Source organism: Puntigrus tetrazona, chromosome 25, assembly GCF_018831695.1.
Source record: "Puntigrus tetrazona isolate hp1 chromosome 25, ASM1883169v1, whole genome shotgun sequence".
Classification (NCBI taxonomy): Eukaryota; Metazoa; Chordata; class Actinopteri; order Cypriniformes; family Cyprinidae; genus Puntigrus; species Puntigrus tetrazona.
This window is the reverse complement of record NC_056723.1, coordinates 5,953,228-5,975,672: the sequence shown is the minus strand read 5'-3', so window position 1 is coordinate 5,975,672 and position 22,445 is coordinate 5,953,228. Positions and strand designations below refer to the sequence as shown.

The following is a 22,445-nucleotide window of genomic DNA, read 5'->3' as shown; positions in this document are numbered from 1 at the left end:
CTGTCCCTAGCCTATCATTTCATGTTACAGGCTGTTCATCTATCTTTGTAATTTGTGCAGTTGTTCTCGTTGTATTAGCTACTGACTTTAGAAGTTAAGATGGTAGTTTCTGTGGGGTATAGAAATCCTTAAAGTAAGCTTTTTAGCAATAAACGAAAAGAAAACGTTTTTTTCTCGAAACCGATCCCGGACCGTGATTTTTGTGATCCACTAAAGTCAACAAAAACGTATTTAATTAAACTGATTAAACGCATGTTAACAAATAGGTCGCATTATTGACCCTTACATGACACACGTAGGTTCATTATGGAGAACGATGTCGTTTCAATGCCGAAAATAACTATCAACACTACGAAAAAGCAGGTGCCCCTGACAAAAGTGTCCTAAATATAAAATATGCTTGATAAATATCAGATCAGCTTGGTGCACGCGCTCAATTCCCCTCAAGAGCCGCCTGCTCCGGTACCGCAAAAACCAAGATAATTTAAATTCTAATTCGAGTCGGAATCAGAGACTTTAGGCCCTCGATGCATTCGGCTGATCTCCTGATGAAGTTCTGCCAGCAAACCCTCTGTCCTCCCCACTTCAACTCTCCCTCCATCTGTCCTTCATCACACTCTCTCACTTGTATTCCTGCGCATCCATTTTTCACCGCTCCATCCTACCGAACTGCAGCAAACAAGCTGAAGGGGCTATTTTTATCCGTCTGTGAAAAGAAACCTCCACATATCCATTCCATGTGTATTTCTGCCCTGATCCCATTTGCGAGTTTACACTGCTAAATGCCCAATAAAATATACGTTATTTGCCACGCACGCAAAGCGAGTGTACAAAGACGTGGGAGTGCTTCGTGAAGCTACGAGAGAATGGAGTCCTTCGTTAGATCTTTCTGCCGCTACCACACAAATCAGTCTTCCCACGTTCCCAGTGGGAAGAATACAGCCCAATCCTTTAAGAGCCGGGCTTTCACTCCTTGTACGGAGGAGTCTTTGGCACACAGTCGACTTCAACCCAAACTGTACACAGAGAAAGAGCAAGAGAAGTAAAAACAGAAAATAAAAAGGAAACAGGGAAGATGAGAGGGCACGAAAACTCCTTTTTGTGTCTTTGTCTCTCCTGCTGCTATCTGAGCAAACTTGCCTCCCACTGACATAGCCTAAAACATGCTGGTTTATCTCCTTCCTATTTGTGTGTGTGTGTGTGTGTGTGTACGTGCTCACTTCACTTATGATTGTGTGGTGTGTGTGTGTGTGTGTGTGCGTCAGGGTTTAAATAGCCAGGTTTATGTGCCCCTGTTGAACGGCACTTAAGACGTTCAAAGGAAAGGCTTTTGAAAGTAGGGCTTATGATACTGCACATTATGTAGAGAAAAAACACCGGTTTCATGGGTTCCTTGAGTATAGTCGATTTCCATAAAGATCCACTAGAGTATGAAATGTTTCCCAGTCGTCAGATTTAAGGTGGAAGTGGCATTCTTAGACTTTGAGAAAGACCTAGACTCTCGCACCGTTCTCAGGGCAACAACATCAAACCTGATAATATTATAATATTATAAGTGTCCATGTATGTAGACATCTGGTATTTGGCTAATATTCACGTAATAATCGCAATCTCCAACATTCTCAAAACTACTGTTTTCCATTAATAATTCCAAATCAGTTTTTTAATGGCTGGCAGCTTATTCACAAAGTTTACCATCAAATGACATTTATATTTCGTGCACGCATGCATCATGGTGCTCTTCTTTTATTAGTGTTTCCGATAAAGCAGTTCTTATGGGTTTGAAACGACATGAAGGTCAGACAGAATTTTCAGTTTTGGATGAACTATCCTTTTAAGCCGGTAGCATTAGACTTCACAATGTCTGCATTACCCACAGGCCCACATTTAGACTGCAGACTTACTGCACTTAAGTCTTAGATCTAGATCTAAACCAAGACTTACCAAACTAAAGTTTTACACACCTTAAAACAGACTTAGGCAGGCATAGACCTAGAAAGACACCCAAATGCACTGTAGAACCAAACATAAAACCAGACTTACAAATTCAAGCTAGTTTTTCACATTGTAAAAGGTCTGAAGATGTACAACCAGACTTAGACTTATAAATCAAGTTAGTTTAACCTAGACCCAGACTTACACAAAGTTAGCTTTACACATTTTTAAATGTCTACAAATATACAACCAGACTTAGACCCAGAGTTTTACACCAATTTACAAAATTAAGTTTAACAATGTAAATATTTAGGGCCAAACACGTACCCCATCTAACAAATAAGTTCAAATTTAACAATTGAGTTTTACACACTTTATAAGGACTGCTGACATAAAACCATTTGGATCCAGACAGATGTAGAACTAGAACTACACAAAGAACCAGATTTATCAAATTAAGTTAATTATGCACATTTTAAATATCTACAGATGTACAACCAGACTTAGACCCGAACATAGACCCGACTTTCCCTTTAAAGTGTCCACAGACATAGTCCTAGAACCTAGACCCCAACTAGATTCAGACTTGCATCTAAACATAGACTTATCAAGTTTATCCACAATTTAGGTGCATGCGTGTCTAATCTATGTCTAGAGTTTAGTCTGTGCTTAGAATTGCATTGTAAATTCTTTAATAAAACCAACCTAAACTTAAGCCCACACTTAAACGTAAAGATTTTCTTGAGCATCAACAGAATAACAAACTAAGTTGCTAGAATTACACACTTTAAAAGCTCTGTAAATAAACGCTCACATCCTTCTGCCAGACATCTAATTTTGTTCAAATGCGCGATACATTTTTAATCATCAGTGGAATTTGCTAACACACTCTTCACTCACACACATGCCCAGGGAGAAAAAGTCTCCGCCTCTTGATCGTAAAGTACAAAGGCAGCCTTAAGCTATCAAAACCAATCTCTGTAATCCTTTCCTGTATATGCAAATCAAGTCCAATTAGAACATATCAGACTTGTCCATTTGTAATCATGAGATGAATTTGCCCTGCAAAGCTTATGAAAATGCAGCTTTTAATTTAGCCTTTTATTAATTAAAAGTGTTTCATAGGAATCTCGCTCATGCTCATTTCTTGGGTTGTTAATTATCAAGCGTAATCCCGTTTAGTGTGACAGTTTCGCCAAAAGCGATCTGCGGGGAGACACTTTTTGTGACAAGAGGATTCACAGTTATGAGTGTCTGTACATGTCTTTTTTTTTTTATATATACATATAATGGGGTCATCTCAGTTTTTGCAATGAGGTCGTCTGTATTTTACAACAATATTATCTGGTTTTATAACTGCATTCTTCATTTAGACTCGATCTTGATTTTATGCATTCAGATTTATTGTAGTTATGCATGCCTTCAAAATATCGGTTACAATAGAGGTGAGCTGTTAAGTTCTTGAAAAGGCAAAAAGGGGTCAGAGGATTAATCGTGAAAAATTGCATACAAAAAGAATATATATATATATTATTTTAATATTACTTATCACATATTTATAGATAGATCATCATCATTGTCCTCAAATCCGTTTCTTCCTAAAATAAAACGACTGGCTATTATTTACAAATGTCATGTAAGTCATCTCCAGCAGCATATCAGTTGAAAAGGGGGTAAAACCGAGCAGTGAAGTCATTATTTTTTGCATACCGTAGCCTAGTTTCTGGATTCTGTCCAGTAGACTGTGGGTGAAATAGGGGTTATGATGTCTATTTGAAGAGACCGTGTGAACATGAAGGACAGAGCGTCAGTACAGATGGCGATATTAAAAGAGAGAGGAGGAAAGCAGCATGTAGGCTGCAGGATGCATGCCAATATAGGACAGACTCTGTTAATGTAGAGTCAAACGCAAGCAGAAAGGTATTGAAAATAGGATTTATCATTGACTGTCAGCAGAAGGCATGGGCAATGTGACTAACAGATAAGAGCCTTGTATTTCTGTTGCACACACTCAAAAGGCATTTCTAAATTGCTGATGGCAGGAAAGCGTTATTTTTTTTTACAGCGAAGCCAAATAAACGTATATGTAATTATATAATTGTGTAATGCCTTTTTCGTAACATGAAAGTTTTTGAGTCATGTAAGTTTGTGTAAATGCCTAAAAATGCCTTTTTTTTTTTTTTTTTTTTTTTTTTTAGAAATTTGACCTCGAGATGGAAAAGGATCATTTATATTTTAGATAATTATTACAATAACAACATTGTTATATATTGTAACACTAAATAACAACATATGGAATTTCTTGTTTTAATAATAATAATAATAATAATTATATATATATATATATATATATATATATATATATATATATATATATATAATATATATATAATAAAAAATTTATTAATTATTAGTAGTAGTAGTAGTATTGTTATATAGTAGTATATTATTATTATTGTTAATACTAATAATTGTATTAATTGACATGTCGTGAAATCACAATTTTTCAATTCCTGGTTATTTTTTTTTACAAGGGATTTCTTAATATAAAGTTTAATTTCTTGCATTGCACACAAAATGTCCCAAATTCCAAAAAAATGTATATCTCCGTTTAGTGATGTACACCTCAAGGCAGTGCACACAAATGACAACCAACTAAAATTGTTTTCTTTATACAACGTGACATCTTTTTTACTAAGGGAGTGCTGCAAGACATTTTCACTCCCGCTTTTGTAAGAAACAGCATAAAAGTGTAAATGCAAAGCACGCTGGTGTTGTTTGCAGGTACAGCTAATCAAAGGGATTTGTTTAATTAGAAGTCTGTGAGAGTTATGCAAATACCAACTGCAAATTAAGCCGTTTAGTTCATCCGGTTCAATTTCTGCTACTTTAATCCATGTTGTTCTACTGGTCAGCTGCACAAGTTCAATGCTAAACCAAAGCCGTTACGGCTCGTCTGACGTGTCATATTAACACGTCCTCATGCCACAAAGATGTCCAGTCGCTTTCTCACTTGTACGCACAGAAACAAGCCGTGACCCCGCACCACCTCATAATCACTACTGGCTTATAAAAGCGGCTTAATTTGTTTGTGGTGATTGATGTGGGGCACCATGATTACGGTTAATCATATCTGAAGCCTTTAATTCAATAATGCAGCGGACGGGAGTTCACATAAGTCCTGCATCTGAGAAAAATTGTAAAGTGATTATGAAAATCCCACTATGTGTAAAGGCAAAGCTTGTGTGCTAACGCCGCTAAACCCCCATGTGCTAATTAAGGTGTAATCCTCCAACAGGCAAATGTCAGGGTTTGTTGCCACAGACTGCCGTTGTATGTGTACGGTTCACAAGGACAGGGTTAAACTCGGAGCTGTTTGTTCGGTTCAAATTGTTTAGAGGGTCTTCTATGAATCGGATAGAATGACAGAACAGTGCAAAAAGGATGCTAGATGTATAGAGAAACCGATATTAGAACGAAAGACAGATAACCGATAAAAGACAGACACACAGAATGAAGGAAGGAAGGACGAATGCATAGATGGATGTTACAGAGAATGATACAGACAGATAGAAATGAAAAACAGAACGACGGAACGACGGAAAAATGGTTAGAATGATAGATAGAGTACACAGACTGAGCAATAGAACGATAGAAAGACAGAGAGCGAAAGAACGATCGAATAGACGGACTGAAAGAGTAATAGAACGATACACAGACTGGAAGACAGAGTGATAGAACGATACACAGACAGAGCGAAAGAACTACAGAACAATAGACAGTGATAGAACAATAGAAAGACAGACAGAGTGATAGAACGATACACAAACAGAGAGAACGATAGAACGGACAGAAAGCGATAGAATGACGGATGGACGGACGGTGATAAAACAATAGAATACACAGAGCGAAAGAACGACAGAATAAACAGGCCGACAATGATAGAACGACAGACAGGTAGCGATAGAACAATAGACAGGGCGATAGAATGATAGAACAATAGAAATAAAGACAGACAGAGTGATAAAATGACAGACAGACAGCGATGGAACAAGAGAACAATAGAAAGACAGACAGAGCAATAGAATAGAATACATAGACCTTCAGACAGAGTGATAGAATGATAGACAGACAATCTGTAAAATATATATATGTATGTATGTATGTATGTATGTATGTATGTGTGTGTGTGTGTGTGTGTGTGTGTGTGTGTGTGTGTGTGTGTGTGTGTGTGTGTGTGTGTGTGTGTGTGTGTGTGTATATGAGGGACACTTATTAACAAAAGGATCCTTATACAATCTGAAACCAATTCATCTTCCAGTGACTGATTTACTGACACAGCCTCTTCCTGTTGGAGGAGGTTTTTTGCACGGATGTTCAGATTAATGAAATGCACTGTGAAGTTTCGGCATGGTGTCAGCTGGGACGACACACTCAGCAGGACGATGACAGATGGATGAGGTGCCCTGTGTGTGTGAGCGTGTGTGTTTTGGGCTTGATGTTTACACAGAGCCACGTGAATCTCGCTGGATGCTGTTGACTGCTGCAGCGGCTGTCACAACACTACTGTGCGGAAAACCGCTTTCTTCTCATTTGATAGACTGTACACGTTTGGATAGAACTGTGCTAGAACGCATTTCTACTGGACGATGAATTTAAGCTACAGTTGCAAACGCAAATTCTTTATTAATTGACAATTATCATACCAACATTCTGAACATTTGGCCTCTTATAAGATATAGCTCACTTGTTCGGTTCAGTTTGACCAAAATTATTTTTAGCATACAGTATTTTGCATACAGTATTTTATGCAGATTTAATTGTATTTCCTGTCACATTAACGTGCTATGAGTCTCAAATATGGGAAATATAGTCACAGTAACATTATGAAAAATAATTTAAAAAAATCTTATGAGAAATCGTATTACAAGTTTGATATAAAGTCATGCTTAGAATTTTTTTTTTATATTTGTGACAAAAAAAACTGAGAAAATGTTGCAATTGCGATAAATTGTTGCATTTGTAATAAAAAAAATTGCAAATGCAAGAAATGTTTAATTAGGAGATATAAAACCACGTTTAAAAAAATTGTAAAAATTATTGTCACAATATTAAGATACAAACAAAATCTCACAAATGTGCGAATGCTATACTTAAAAGCTATGCTTTTGCAAAAAAATATTCGCAATTACGAGAAATATTTGTAAGATTTTAAGCTATAAAATTCACACTTTAAAAAAAAAAAAAGTCACAACTGTGAAAAATAACGTTATAACAGTGGTATTTTAAAACCATCTTTTGGGAAAAATAGTTCCAACTGCGAGAAATATTTTTACAATTTTAAGGTATGAAATCACACTTTGAGAAAAAGTCACAAATGTGAGAAAATATAGTACTTGTGATTTTAAAAGAAAAACACTTAAGAAAAACCGACACGATTGTTAGATTAAGCAAATAAATAAATGTCACAATTAGTTTCGTTCTAAGCGTTTCTTTTAACAAGAAATTCAATAATGCAACGTTGTTTTGAAAGGTCATTCCAACAATGTATTCCATTACAACTTTTTCCTTTTATAACTGCAGATATGTAGATGATTAGGTTGTTAAAATATCATCTATCAGACATCTACTAAAAATAAATTACAGCAAGTCCCAGAGTCTTTAAAATGCTACGATGCTATTTAAAAGTAATGCTGGTAAAACAGCAGCGCCTCAATTAAAATCACGGTAAATCATTTCCATGTCACCGATTTCATTAGCCATCAAATTCCTGAATAAAGTCCGTATGTGTGCTTTCATTATGTGGACACTAGCATACACAAATGTGCTCATACGAACACACACACACACACACACACACAAGTTCAGACATAGCTCATTTAAAAGAGATAATAAATGAGAGTCTTTGATCGATGGCACAAGTTCCAAGTTAGCAAACAGGTCACTGTGTAAAACAGTCATTGGGAATTGTCAGCAGGTCACTTTGCAGTATGTCGGAGTGTCTCGGGGACCGTCAGCAGTCGGTTGATCGGAAACGAGACATCCCTGTACTCCTAGCTGAGCCAGATGCTCTGCGTCAGTCTATGGGAATCAAGCTGCAGATGTCTCGCCTCCATATTCATCAGGAGGGTTTGCTGAGCACCGGGCTACCCTGTGGATGTAGCCCACAGCTGGGTCAGCATGTCCCAGCGTGTCCCTCTAGATCTTCCTTTAGTCCGAGACATCTATCTCTGCAAAGTCACCTGTAGCTGACAGTCACACCTGTCAGCACTAATGCAAGAGCAATACAGGAAGCACAGAGCGCTGTTGCTAGATGCTTCATAAATGTGCTTTATATGGTCTGTGTCACTGCACAAGGATGTTTAAGCATCCGTGTGTCTGTTTACTCCTGGACTGATATAATAAAAGGCAAAAAGAGGATCAATCCATTTATTTATTGAAAAAAAAAGTTTAGATGCTTCAAAAGCCTGAAAATGAAAATAAAACGGTATATAATATATATATATATATATATATATATATATATATATATATATATATATATATATATATTTTTCATATTTAATTATTTTTTTTTAAAATATTTTATTTTGGAAAAAGAATAAAATAAATAGTCAGTAAAAAAGAGTCAGTAAAATAAACGTATTCACATACAGACAAAAATACAAAATATAATAAAATGCAATTTCTGTATGATTAAAGTATTTCATTTAAAGTATGTTCTGATGCTCTGGGTCCCTTAAAAATAAATAATATTAGATAAAATAATAATATTACTTTGTAATGATTTTCATTTTCCAAAAAATAAATAAATAAAATGTTTGCATCCTCAGAGTCAAATAATTACATTATTAAATAAAATGTAAAAACTAAAGTTTATTAATATTTAACATTTTATTTTGTAAGACAAAATAATAAATGTAATGTTTCTATAGACAATAGACATTATGAGAACATAAATCCAAATCAAATAATATGACAAGGATATAAGTAAAAAGCTTCGTTTTGATTTCATGTTGCCTTTGAAGCAACAACAACAAAAAACAGACTTCCTCTCGATCCATATGCGCTCTCCTAGCTCTTTTAACTTCTTGTCTCCTGGCACAACATATGCTTCTGGTAGTGATTCAAGCACTGTCATCCCATCTAGCGGCGTCCTCCCCACATACATCCACCCACCCACCCACACTGAAGCTCCTCAACTCCTCCTCTGACAGGAGGTGTCAAAGCTCAGATGCTCAGAGTGCCTTGAAGATCTGCCAGACTGTATGAGCGCGCACACACGGATTCACTGCTGAATACAAACCCAGAGCTGCATCAGACGCTCAGTTCACAGGTGTGTCGACACACAAGAGCATAAATCTGACTCATAGCGAGGTTTAGACTTACGCAGCTGGTGCAGATGTTTCCAGGCTCTGGAAGTGGGGCAGGCTGTGATCGTGACTAAGGAGCAGGAGTTTCCCGCCAGTGTGTCGCAGAGGTTTTGTTGCCTGAAGAAAACTTTCTGTGGGTCTACAGACTTCTCCAACATTTTCAAATGAGTCTAGAGAACAATTGTAAATACATGTGCTTTAGTCTTTATTTAATCGACCACATTTTTTAAAAAATCGTAATCATTGACCAAAATGGTGTTGTTTTTATTAGTGTGTTACTGTGACTGATTTGACTATTAATTTCTTAAATTCAACCACTCTTTATTTAAAGTTATCTATATTAATTATTATTTAATAATATATATTGTATAATAATGATTATTTTTAGTTGATGTGGAGCAAAACTTTCACAAAACATTATTTGTAGTGTCCATCCGATAATTGCAAATTGTTTTGGTACTTTTGATATGAAACCATCTCTTAAATTGTTAATAAAATTGGTTTTGATGATCTTCAATGACAGATCACTGAACTGATTATCTCTCACCCTTACTACTAGTTAAAGCACAAAATAAACATTAATTAACACCATAAAGTATGTTAAAATAAAGGCATAACTTACTGAAATGTATCATTTTTCATATAATGGCTTACATTTACCTCCATAAATCCATTTAATAGCATTATTAATCGATTTTGCTCTAAAACTGTGAAAACGTACTATATTCCATATAATTTTATTTTTATTGTATATATATATATATATATATATATAATATATATATATATATATGTATATAATATATATATATATATATATATATATATATATTAACCATATATATTATATATATTATATGAATTAAAATTTATATTTTGCAATAAATATATGCACTATATTATATTTTACATAACCCATTATGTTCATTATTATTTAACGTATGTTTGCATAAAACATGAAGCAAGTTTTTATTATTGAAACTAAAACTTTAAGAAAACAATATACATTATTAAAGAAAAGGTTATATAAAAGCTCATGTATTTTATTTTTTATTTTAGTGTTGATTATTAATTAAATTATTGAAAAAAAAAACGTTATTTTCAGTTTCGATTTTCAATTAAATAAATATGATTTTGGTGTTGGATTATTATTATTGCTTCTAAAACAAAAATGAGAAAGTGACGTGATGAATTGTTTTAGCAAATCCTCAGATTCAACTTTCCCCCCACGATCTAGCAAACAAAAATCTGAATACATTTCCATTTTAAATCGTGATACATATCGATTAAGCTCGCGAATATCTTGCTATTAATTTTGGAGGTCCCTAATATCCATACAGAGCGGGTCATGTCAAGCACCTGAAGGGTGGTGTAGGTATAAGGGTAGTGGTAGGCCAAGTAGCAAACGTCATCTTCATGACGGAAGGTCACCGTGAAGGTCAGCGTGTAGAAAGAATGTTTTTGACCTCTTCTAGCACAGAAATGATTTCTGTGGGAGTCAAATCCGCAATTAGATTCTATAAATGCGATATCTCGAATAAAGAATACACTGCACAGAGAAAAAAGTACAGCAAAGCGAGGCAGAGAAAAGAATGGGAGCATAAATGTTGAGGTGAAAAATGTTGAAGTACCTGTAATAGCAGATTTCAGAGCCCGTTCGCACCCAGTGTGGTTTGCCCTCCAGCGCCTCCCTCACAGAATACAGCACAGGCTGCATGCCTGAAACATCAGTTATAAAGCACCTCAAGCATTCAGTCATTTAAAGGTCATCGTGTAATTGCTAAACATTCAGGTTGTTAGCTTTTGGACAATACTGATCAGTAACAAGAGCTTTTAGTGTGGCAAAGCCAATTGTTTAAATATAAAAGCGCTGTCAAACGATTAATCGCTATTAATCGTATTATTATGTACATATAAATACACACACACACATTCAGTATATCATTTTAAAATACTTCCCTGTATTTGTGGGGTTTTTTTCCTACCCTGGGTTAAATGGGCAAATAGCCATTTCACAAAAAAGTCATTTAGATCGATACATTTTTAAAATTTAAAAACTAATAAGAAATGTTTCTTGAGCATCAAAACTACGTATTAGAATGATTTTTGAAGCATCATGTGACACTAAAAACCGGAGTAGTTATATTTTATAATTTAATTTGGCCAACAAAACTGAATAAATTACATTTTAATATGTATTAAAATAAAAACATATTTACTTGAAATCATAATAAAATTCACAATTTAGTGTTTATTAATTTTTGAATGAATAAACGCAACCTTGGTGAGCAAACAAGCCATTAACAAATCTGAATAAATCCAAAATTAATATTCTCTCTATTATATTAAAATTATTTTGAAGCAAGCTGTTTGTCTTGATGGCAATAGTGGTTAAAAAACATTTCCCTGTCTATGAAATCCAAGCTCAAAAATTAAATTACAAGACATCACGCATTAAAGTTTTTATTATAACAAAATGATTTTATTTAGAACACAGTAAATTTTATAAAATAATTTATTAAAAAAAAAAATAGTCCTGATGGAAGACATTCAGGATTTTATGAATTTTCAATTCAAGGTATGAGGAATGCTAAAATCACCCGAACAGATTACATTTAAATAAACATGTTCATCTAAAATGATTACATTTTTAGTTTTCAAAGAAATGTTTGAAACTTCCTTTGTTGAAACCAACCCAAACCAGAGGTAGACATGTTGACAGGGTGCCCTGAAATGCATTCTCCTCAAAGTAGATGTTGGCTGGGACTAAGTTTTACTCAAACTCAAATAAGGTCAACGGTAAAGGACATCTCATTTAATATAGAGACATAAAACACTGACTTCAGGGCAGCACGAGTCTCTTATAATGCCCAGCTGCACACCAAAATGAGGAAAAGGCAGTCAAGGGCCATTGAAAACGCTTTATCGGGGGAGGGACTCAGAAATGCCGAAGCACTGTATTTTTCTGGGATATACGGCTGGTGTCAGATTTAAGAGCTGCTCGGGCCCACCGCTGTGTCTGAGAGCAATGTGAAGCTAAGATATGATTTAGCTGCTACCACTGTGGCATCTTCTTAAGCTGACTGTGCCGGTGCCGGTGGGGAAATGTATTTCTTTCGAGAGAAGATGGTTGCGTCAAAATCAATGCCATCTAGAACAATCGAAGAACATGCATCTTCAGTCTTGGTAGGCAGCACTAAAAATAGACGTTGTAACCCTCGTGCAACAAACACGCCATTTTCACAAGCAGAACATGCTCCTGGATCAATGCGGGGTGATCTGAGGTGAACTCCGGTTCCCGTAACAGTACGTGCCGATGCGAGAACGAGACATCCTGCTGGTGTAAATCACATGGCTTTATGGTAGTCTCTACTGTACGGCTTACCATAGTTATACTGGCTGTTCCCTTTCTCACAATTGATGATGTTGAAGCGATAAGGCTTGCCGGCCACCATGCCACTGACTTCGAAATAGAACCATTGACAGTGTGCAGAGGAGTTGACATCAGCATTGAGAATCAAATCATATTCATGACTAAGAGAGAGTGCGAAAGAGAGACAGACAGGAGAAATCAGACAAAGTGGGCGTAAGAGAGAATAGGAGAGATGTAATGAGAGAGAGAGAGAGAGAGACTGAGAACCGCGTTACGTAAATGACAGAGAGAAATCTCTCACTCCATCCCTATCTGTTGTTACGCCGCCACATTTCATTTGGAAAAATATAACGTCGGCTCTTTTATTTAAGCGCATCGGAACTGCTCTGTAGACAGCGTCTTTGATTTGATCTTGCATGCGTTGACGAGACAAGCTTGCTGAAAGAGTGGAAACATAAGAACGAGAGAGAGAGTGTGATTGCGAATACACTACAAATGAGGCCCAAGGGCACTCTGTGAGCTGTCTGCAGTACATGTTTGCGTGTGTGCGTGCGTGTTTGTGTGTGCGCGCTTGTGTACGTGTGCTGTATTGTAATGCAAGAGTCTCACCTGCGGACCTGAATGGCTTTTCGTAAGTTCCCGCTTTCAAATTTGGAGAAAAATCGAAGGGAACTGGGACACATATCGGGGGAACACTGTGGACTGTGGAAAGAAAGAAAATACATGGAAGGAAGGAAAAGGAAGAGAGAAAGAGAAAGAGAAAGAGTGAATGACAGAAACCATAGGAAACATAGGAAGTAAGTAAATACAATAAAATAATGAAAGGGTAGAGGGAAGAAGGATGGAAAAGGAAGAAAACAAGGGATAAAAAGAGAAAGATAGGAAACAAAGCAAACATAAGGAAATAAAGTAATAAATGAAAGTATAGAAGGAAGAAGGATGGAGATAGAGAGGAAAAGAAAAGATGGGAAGTAAAAACAACAGAAGGAAGGAAAGCAAAAAGGAAGGAAAGAACAGAAATGAAGAAAGGAAAGCAAAAGAAACCAAGAAAGAAAGACAATTAAGGGAGGAAGCGAAGAGAAAGAGAAAAAAAGAAGCAAGTAAGGAAGAGAGAGGACAAATGAGATTGAGTGGAGAAGGCTAATGCACAGAAAACCGAGATGAACAGAAGAGAGAGACACATTTTCGGACAGCTGTGCTGATTGAGCATGTTCCACTCCACCATACTGTCACATTAGCTTAACAAACAAGTGAATTATCCCCATACTTGTCCCACATATTGATTCACACTACTAACCACCATTCTGGCTAAATTATTCATTCTGTGCCGCTTGCGTCAATAAATTCCAGTCACACTGCAAATGACACAGAAGATGAGTGCGGAACACCGTTGACGTGATGGAGGCACGCAGTTCAGTATCAGAAACCTGCTGCAACCCACAAACATGATGGTAAACACCAGCTACGACTGACAAGCTGTCCATCAGCATCTGGGCAGGCAGAGAGACACTGTCCATTCAAGGGTTTATCACGTAGAGTGCCCCTGACAGCGGCGGTCACATCAAAGCAAGCTTGACTGGATAAATGCACACAAGCTGAGGAACTGTATGAGCAAAACCAGTCGCAAATAAGATTGTTCCTAAAAAGGTATTTTTTTGCCTCAGTTGCCTTTTTTAAGGTTTTATTGTAATTGCTGCAATTTTAAAGCTTTTAAAATGAACTTGTAGGCTGCGCCGAAGATCTTCTACGTTCTGGCTGCTACTGTCGTATCAAGCATGTGAAAGATCCATTAAGATCCATCAGAGGCACTTAATGTAGCATCTAAACGGTTGCCATGCTACTGATGTGAAGATCTAATGAAAATGCTTTATCAGAAAAATAAATTAAGATAGCAGCGTTTTACCTGGGATCGTCCATGTCAAAAACAACCTTGTTGATGATGTCCTCTGGACATATGAGACGCTGGACGTCTTGGAAAACTTTCTTTCTGGAAAATTGATAGATAAATAAACAAATAAACTATCGATACACAAATTTAATACAATAAATGGATTAAACATTTATATTTGTATATATTTTCGGTATGTGCAGTCAGAACATAGTATTTTGTGCAAAGAAAACAAAAATAATTTACTCAAGCATTCTTAACGCACCAAGTTACGTCTTCCGCCATTTTAGAGAGTATCACAACGCGTACGTAACACAAAACGTAAACTACGTTCACGCGCGTTATTTCCCCCCCCCGAACGTAAACAGCGCTGATTGCGTCAAATGCGTTCAAGTAATCTCCAAAATGGCGGATACGTAACTTGGCGGAGAAGAATGAGTAAATTATGAGTAAATTATATTATTTTTGTTTTCTTTCCGTAACAAAAAAAGTATTCTCGTAGCATCGCAAAACTGAAGTTGAGCCACACGGACAGTTTTACCGATATATTTAATATGTTTCTGAACCTGGGAACATTTCAGTTGTGTTGCTGTCTATGGAGGATCAGACAGCTGTCCGATTTCATCTTCATTTGTGTACCAAAGACGAGCAAAAGTCTTACGGGATTGGAGAGTGAGTAATTAAATGATAATTTCGTTGTGATCTAACCATTTAGTATGTATGATCGCGAACTATTATTTTAAAGTTTAACTATAGTAGGTATAGTAGTATATTTGTTTCACCAACAGAGGGAGCTCTTTTTGTAAACGCTGTGTGCATTATACGTATAAGGTGGGAGCTCACAGACCACTTTAGGCCGCTTTATTATTTTGGCTTGAATTTTCATTTTTGGGAAATATGAAGTGGATTTAGAATGCTTTGAAACAAAACCTTTGCGTTTAATTAAAATTAAAATGTTAAAAAATTAAGTCTGGAGTGGAGTGCATTTAAAATAACCACTGTGCTCCGAGTTCACAAGACGCCAACACACAAAGGATGCGACAGTTGCATCATTGGATATTACTTGATAAAAATGAGTAATAAGCAAAGCTATCAGCTACATTACGTGGTCTGGCGAAATAATATGCAGACGTCTACCTAAATCGCTGATAATGGCGAGTCGTTCTCAACTCTGTTTGGATGATGCCGTTTCCAAATCAAACTTATGGTGCCTCATCTTTTTTTTCCCTCTATGATGCTAATTGGCTAATTTTCTTGCTTGTTTGTGTGCATTATTTCTTTGTCGCAGATAAACAATAATAATAATAATAATAAGGCCTTTCTCCATATGCGAATAACCACAATGCAAAAAAAAAACCAATCCGTGTGGACGCTCCAATCCCGAGAGCAAATTTCAGATGATAATGGGGTTGAATGAATGAGCAAAAACAAAGTTAACAGTCCACCGTGGCTGGCAATAAACAGAGCGCTCTCATCAAAATGTTTACTTCATAGGAAGAAATATAAAACAATAAGACATAAACAAGCATTCCGTCTTTCAATAATGTGAAATTCTAAGCATAGAACGTCGCAAAGGGTAAAAAAGACATTATGATGAACCATTGCGAGCAAATATTATCAAAACGACGTGTCAGGCATTTGTTTTAAAGATGATTTTTCTTTTTAAACGAACATTTTAGAAAGTCAAAAGCAAATGTTTCAGACTTATCCAACGATAATGTGCAAATAGGAAGCAACATGCAGAATTAAAACTGTCACTTTTTTTTTTTTTGTCACTGGCTGTCTGACACTTTCCTTTTAAAGCTATTCAAACTATTTTTGAGTTAAAATAACACTAATGGAACCCATAGAAACTTATCTTACCCTCAAGCAAACACAATAAACTACAGAAACGTCTAAACGTCTATTTCCTTTAATCTCTCTCTTCCACATTGAGGAAAGTTTCGGCAAAAAACAAGTTTTCTGAAGGGGGCTACCATAATTAGATATAGATTTAAGGGCTTTTCCTCAGTAGAAAGAGAGTCTTTGGGTGTCTGTAGAGCAAAGCAACCAGCGAAAGCAGAACAACTCACTTAAGGCAAGAGAGTTTAACTCGAAAAGGAATATTTTAATGGATTTCATTTGTGCTTAGAGTTTAATGACTCGGTGCCGACGAAATTTACAATCATTTGCATTTGGCAATGCGTAAGTAAGGAGGCAGAATAGGCCTTAAATTGCATCCACGTGAAGCAAATCATCTTATAAATGAAGTCTAATATTTGCATTATTTCTTTCTGGCAATCTCAGCATGAAAATGTAACGCAAGCAGCTAAAAGGTTGGAAACTGCTGGAATGCGGAATTTGTGCAAAAAACCCAAGACAAAAACTAAAGCACAAATTAAACCGTCTTTGGGGAGGTTTTGAAAGCGTCTTTTGGAATCAAACAGCTTTCTGTTGTTTCTCTTGTTGCAGTCTGTAATGGCACAGATTTTATGGGCAACAAAACGCTGGAGTAATTCTACTCAGCCATTCCCCAGATATGTCTCTCAAAGTAAATGTCTTCTTAAATCTTTCAATACTGAATATTAAATGTGATCACAGGTAAATGGAGAGCTCCTTGATGTTTAATCTCAGCTGTTATTGCAATACAGACTACAGACTCACAGCTGTTTAGAAGAAGAATGCAGTGCAATCTCTATGCATTAGATAAATTAAATGCAATCATACAATAAAAAAATATATATTGAATACATGTTTTGTTATTATGACGTGACATGAGATGAATCAGGGATAAAATGTTCTCATATTTTGGTTCAAATTTTTAATCTGTCACTTGCTACCATATTAATACAATGTTTTGGGGTTTTTTTCAGTTATTTTGAAAGTTTAATGTGTTTGTGTGTGTGTGTGTACATACACTTTTTTGCAGATATTTAGTACTTTCACCAATGTATTTTTTAATTATTAAAAATTCTTTGATTTATTCTTAAATGCAGGGCAATAATAAATAGCTATTAAATCACATCCAAAATAAGTGTTTGTGTGTATACATATATATATGCACATATTATATATATATATATATATATATATATATATATATATATATATATATATATATATATATATATGTCATGCATATTTGAATACATTTAGATATATATATGTATATACATACATGTTTATCTACAATTATTGAATACATTTAGAAAATACATGTACATGTTTATCTACAATTATAATATATATAAATATTTATATATGCAAGCATAACATTTTTATCTAAACATATCCATGTGTGTAAATTTCTATATACATATATAAATATACACATATATATATATATATATATTATGTACACAAAAATTCTTATTTTGAATGCAATTTAGCACCATTTAACCGTTGCTCAGCACTAGTGAAAAAACATCCTGTCCAAAAACATTAGGTTTTCCTATTTAACCAATGTAAGGTCCATTTTTTATATTTTTTTAGGTCATTGCAAATGTTATTTTACTATTCAAGACATTTTGGACCACCACTTGATTGCGTGAAATGAAAAGTGTGAATTCTCACCTCTGAACATGTGGCGGTCTTTTAGCCATGGGCTCTTGCTCTTGTGGAGGCAGGTGTCCCCAGAAGTCAGGGAAGGCTAGGATGGAGTATCCAGCTATAGACTTCGTATTGGCTGCAGTGGCGGCATAGAGACGTGGATCATGGTTGGGAATGCAGATCCCGTACTTCTCCAGAAGCCTGTCCACCATGCTAGAGTGGCCTTGGCCTTTCCTAGAGCAGTTGAGGTAATGCTTATGGAAGTCGCTCGTCTGGACGTGGTTTTCATCTCGGTCGGAGGGCAGCTCCGAGCCTCTCTGGTCACTTGGTGTCTCGTCGTTCAAGTCTCCCTCCAGAGTGCCGTCATCATCCGAGCTTTCATCGACCTCAGAGCTGGAGTCCAAATCCTAGAAGACATGATTGTTAGAGAGAAGCTGCAAAGCTAATGTTGATATTCAGGGAGAGAAAAATTCAAGCGCATCCACAGATGTCAGCTCTCTAGACTTTCGGCCACATCAGCAACTCTCAAATCAAAGGTGTTGGAGAAAGAAAAAAAACGGCAAAAAAGAAGACAAAGATTACAGTAAACATCAGCCACAAGATATCCTGTTTTCCCCCTGGCACCGTCAACTGCTCGGTGCGGCACTGCAGAATAACAACCCAAAATAAACTGTGAAGGAAATGAAAGCATTTTTAGAGACTATTGAGAGAGGAAAGCCAAAAAAAGGATAAGGAATTGTTTTGAGGATGCAGCCCAAAGTGGTGCACATCACTTCCAGCTTTCTATTGACTTCAAAAGGGCGATACTGACAAATAGGGTCGTCCAATTACAGTCTTTGACAGGCATAAAATGAACTGTATCAAAATAGCCGAGGGCCCTGGCTGCTTTTAGAGCAACCAAATAACAATTTAAGCTCACGCCTCGCGCATTTCCATAAATTTAGCAAGGAAAAAGGCCCCTGGTCCAATTCCCAGGCTCTTCCCAAAGGTGAATGGGAGAATGTCCAAGAAACACGATAGACATGATGTGCTGACTGGGGAAAATTCAGCACACATCAGGCCGATAAAAGCTTCCATCATCTGCGCTCACCTCCCCACGGAAGATCTTCGTTTCTGAACGCCGTCCCGTGTTTGCTCTGATCTTCGCCGCAGTGCACATAAACTGTATACCATCAAAGTGAATTTGTTAGATACAAAACTTTAGTACTGCACCCTCTGCTATTTCATTGCATTTAAATTTCACTTTTTTCCCCTCTCCTCACACTCCTAAAAATATGTGTAAGCACAAAGACGCCACAACTTCCATGAATACCAATAGCAGGGGATGCATTAATATAAATGAACCTTTGCTGCATAAAAACGTCTCGGGTTTGAGGCTGTATATTGCGTCTCAGGGGGCTCGCTTTGTCATATTCGTTTTTCAAAACCACAAATAACACTAAAACAACGTAACAGCACTGAGATGGGTTTTTTTTCAAAGACTTATTTTAATCATGAACTTGATACAGACAAGCACAACGGCCCTTTTGATGAGCTCTGGGAGTGGGACTCGGGGAACGTGTGCTCGGTTGTTCCTACAAGTGGGTGAGAGGGGAAAAAAGACGAGATTCAATTCGCAAAGGGAACGAACGAATCTCTTTGAGGTCAATTCAATTACACAATCCACCAACCATTAAAAGCTATTCACGCCTGGCGTTTTTGTAATCAGCACGGAAAATAATAGATAAATTAGCGCAATTGTGACACATTTGGGGAAGTTTTCCGCAGCTGTCAAACTCAATTGACGATGAATATTGCGAGCGGATAGGTTTGTAAATGCACGGAATCCGTTTTGAGTTGCCACATACATTACGAACAATTCTGGAAAGTGTACAGTATGCAAAAAAATCTAAATGAGACATTATACAAGATGCATGTATTTTTGTGGTTGTTAATACGGTGTGTGTTAACCTGAATGATCTGCTTCTTTTTTTTTTGTTTGTTTTCTGAACAGTTAAACTGAGCATTGTTCTTCAGAAAAATCCTCCATGTCCTGCAGATTCTTCAGTTTTCCAGCATCTTTTGCATATTTGAACCTTGTCTGTATGATTTTGAGATCCATCTTTTCACACTGAGGACAGTTTAGGGATTCAAACGCAACTATTAAAAAAAAAGTTCAAACATTCACTGATGAAACTAGATGCATTAAGAGCCAGGGGGGTGAAAACTTTTTCATTTGATTATCAAGGTAAATTTTACTTCGTCTAATTTTAATTTGTCTTCCGGAAACATGCAAGTATCTTTTGCCGTTTCCGTAGGGCAGTATCACACGGGAAAAAAATAATAATTTCAACAAAATGAGAAAACTTTGAACATATTCATCCTGTCCAAAAGTTTCTGCAAGGGGTACCCAAACTTTTGCATATCACTGTACTTAAAATACTTAAAACTACCATCAAGCTACTTCAATTACTTCAACATTTTATAGACGTGATCCCCGCGCTCAGAACCCGCCAAGAGCATCCCTAAGCCTAAAGTGCACCGTTTTTCTGCGCACGCTAGCACATGCATACAGTCGAATGTGCAGCCTTTCAAAGTATACTCCATCTGATGTTTTGCCTGAGTGAAAAATCCTGCAGTTTTAAATCTGAAAGTGCTCAGTGTATAAGCTTACTGTCAAAGAGTCAACTCTGAATGATTGATACGAGTCGTTAACATTGACGTCAGCTTTAACCTTTAGCTTTAGCTCGAGTTGATCTGAATGAAAATGCTAATTCATTCTTTGCCACTAGATCCACTCTTTTGGAGGGTTTCCCCGGCAGCGCTGTACACAAAGCAGCACGGAGCTCACAAACGCTGCTTTATCAGGCGCGATGAAAAGAAAATGAAAGCAATTGAACCAATCGCCACACGCGTGCCGTCAAACTGTGGATGAATGCGATATGACACTTGTAGTCTTCCGCCAAATCAGAGCGATGTTACTAGTATCTATTCAAAATTAATCGATTATACTGTACTGTAAATACAGTAAACTTGCACAGAGGCCTTGCCTGAGGAACTGCGGCGCGGGAACAAAACAAAAAGACTCATTCATAGCGAGTCTTGGGCTTAGTCAGCAGAGGAACAAGGATGTTGGTGTCATGCTGAATGAAATGCACATCTAATTTCCAACTCCTGGCTGTCCTGTACAGTATCACACAAAGAGTGCGAGATCAAAGGGAAACATGTTATCCCGAGGCGAGTCCTCAGGGGAAGAGACCCTTCCGTTCCCCTCCCTCGGAGAGCGCAAGCTCCGTGCCAATCTCTCTTTCTCAGGCTCATGTTTCACAGCTCAACCCTTTATCTAGCCTGCAATATTTTTGACAGCTCTGCAGTTTTACCTGCGTTCTTTTCTACGGGACGCTAGCGTGACACTATGAATTAAACCCGTTTAATCACGGCCTTTGTTTTGGCCCGAAGATTACAGGTGCGGCATCGTTGTCATGCAAGATTAATAGCGGGGAACTGATTGGCACGAATGTCCTGCTGTAAATTCTTTTCATCTTGGTATTTTGCACAGCATGCATAATGCAGAGATGTGATTACGAGCCCTGCGTCCAATCCAGTCACAGCGTCTCCAGATCACAGTGGCATTTAATGATAATGGGAGAAATGCATCAAAGACGCGTACGGAGAAGGGGGAGGCTATATGGACAGTACGGTTTGATCGATTGAGCTGCAACCAAAAGAAAACAATGACAAATTGCATAATGAACATTAAGATTGATGCGTATTAGAATCAGTTACAGGTTCTCAAATTAGCTTTTTTCAACGCTAGGGTGTAGCGATCACTGAAAAGAATAAAAAAATTAAATAAAATCGCGCAAAATGAAAACTGATGTAAATGAGTATAAGTTTCATACTATAAAAGTATGAAAAATGAAGTGTGTGTGTACCATTGATTAAGCTAAAACCAAAAGAAAACAAAAAAGGCTAGCGTTTCCAATCACAAAAAAAGAACATATATAAATATACACAAATAAAAAACACAATAATGAAATAATAAATCATAAATTCTAAAATATGAATTTACAATTCAGTTTAAAATGTATATACTACTACTATTCAAAAAAAAAATCCAGCTTTATACTATAAGTAGAGTGAATGGATGAATGCATTTTTCCATGATGCCAGCAATTTAATAATATAATTAATAGAGCTGCAGTGTAGCACTGAACAGAAAATTAATTGTGCATATAAATGAGACAAATACTATACATCAAATGCAAGATGAGTAAATAATGACATTATCAATTTTGGTTGAACTATTCCTTTAATAACTTGTCATTATGAGGAAGAAGCATGCGTTTCTAGGAATTGCTTGGCCTTT

The 22,445-nt window shown here is 36.6% G+C and overlaps 1 protein-coding gene across 3 annotated transcripts in view; it reads right to left on the bottom strand.

Annotated features, from left to right (window-relative positions):
* LOC122330900 (cytosolic carboxypeptidase 4) overlaps positions 1–22,445 on the bottom strand; it is a 175,957-nt gene that overhangs the window by 63,201 nt on the left and 90,311 nt on the right. For all 3 annotated transcript variants that reach the window (XM_043228263.1, XM_043228261.1, XM_043228262.1), the window contains exons 12-18: positions 18,122–18,504; positions 14,585–14,668; positions 13,291–13,383; positions 12,694–12,842; positions 10,940–11,027; positions 10,668–10,797; positions 9,325–9,478 (exon numbers count right to left, since the gene is read on the bottom strand). In XM_043228263.1, coding sequence (XP_043084198.1) covers positions 9,325–9,478; positions 10,668–10,797; positions 10,940–11,027; positions 12,694–12,842; positions 13,291–13,383; positions 14,585–14,668; positions 18,122–18,504 — 1,081 coding nt within the window. The remainder of the gene's footprint in view (positions 1–9,324; positions 9,479–10,667; positions 10,798–10,939; positions 11,028–12,693; positions 12,843–13,290; positions 13,384–14,584; positions 14,669–18,121; positions 18,505–22,445) is intronic.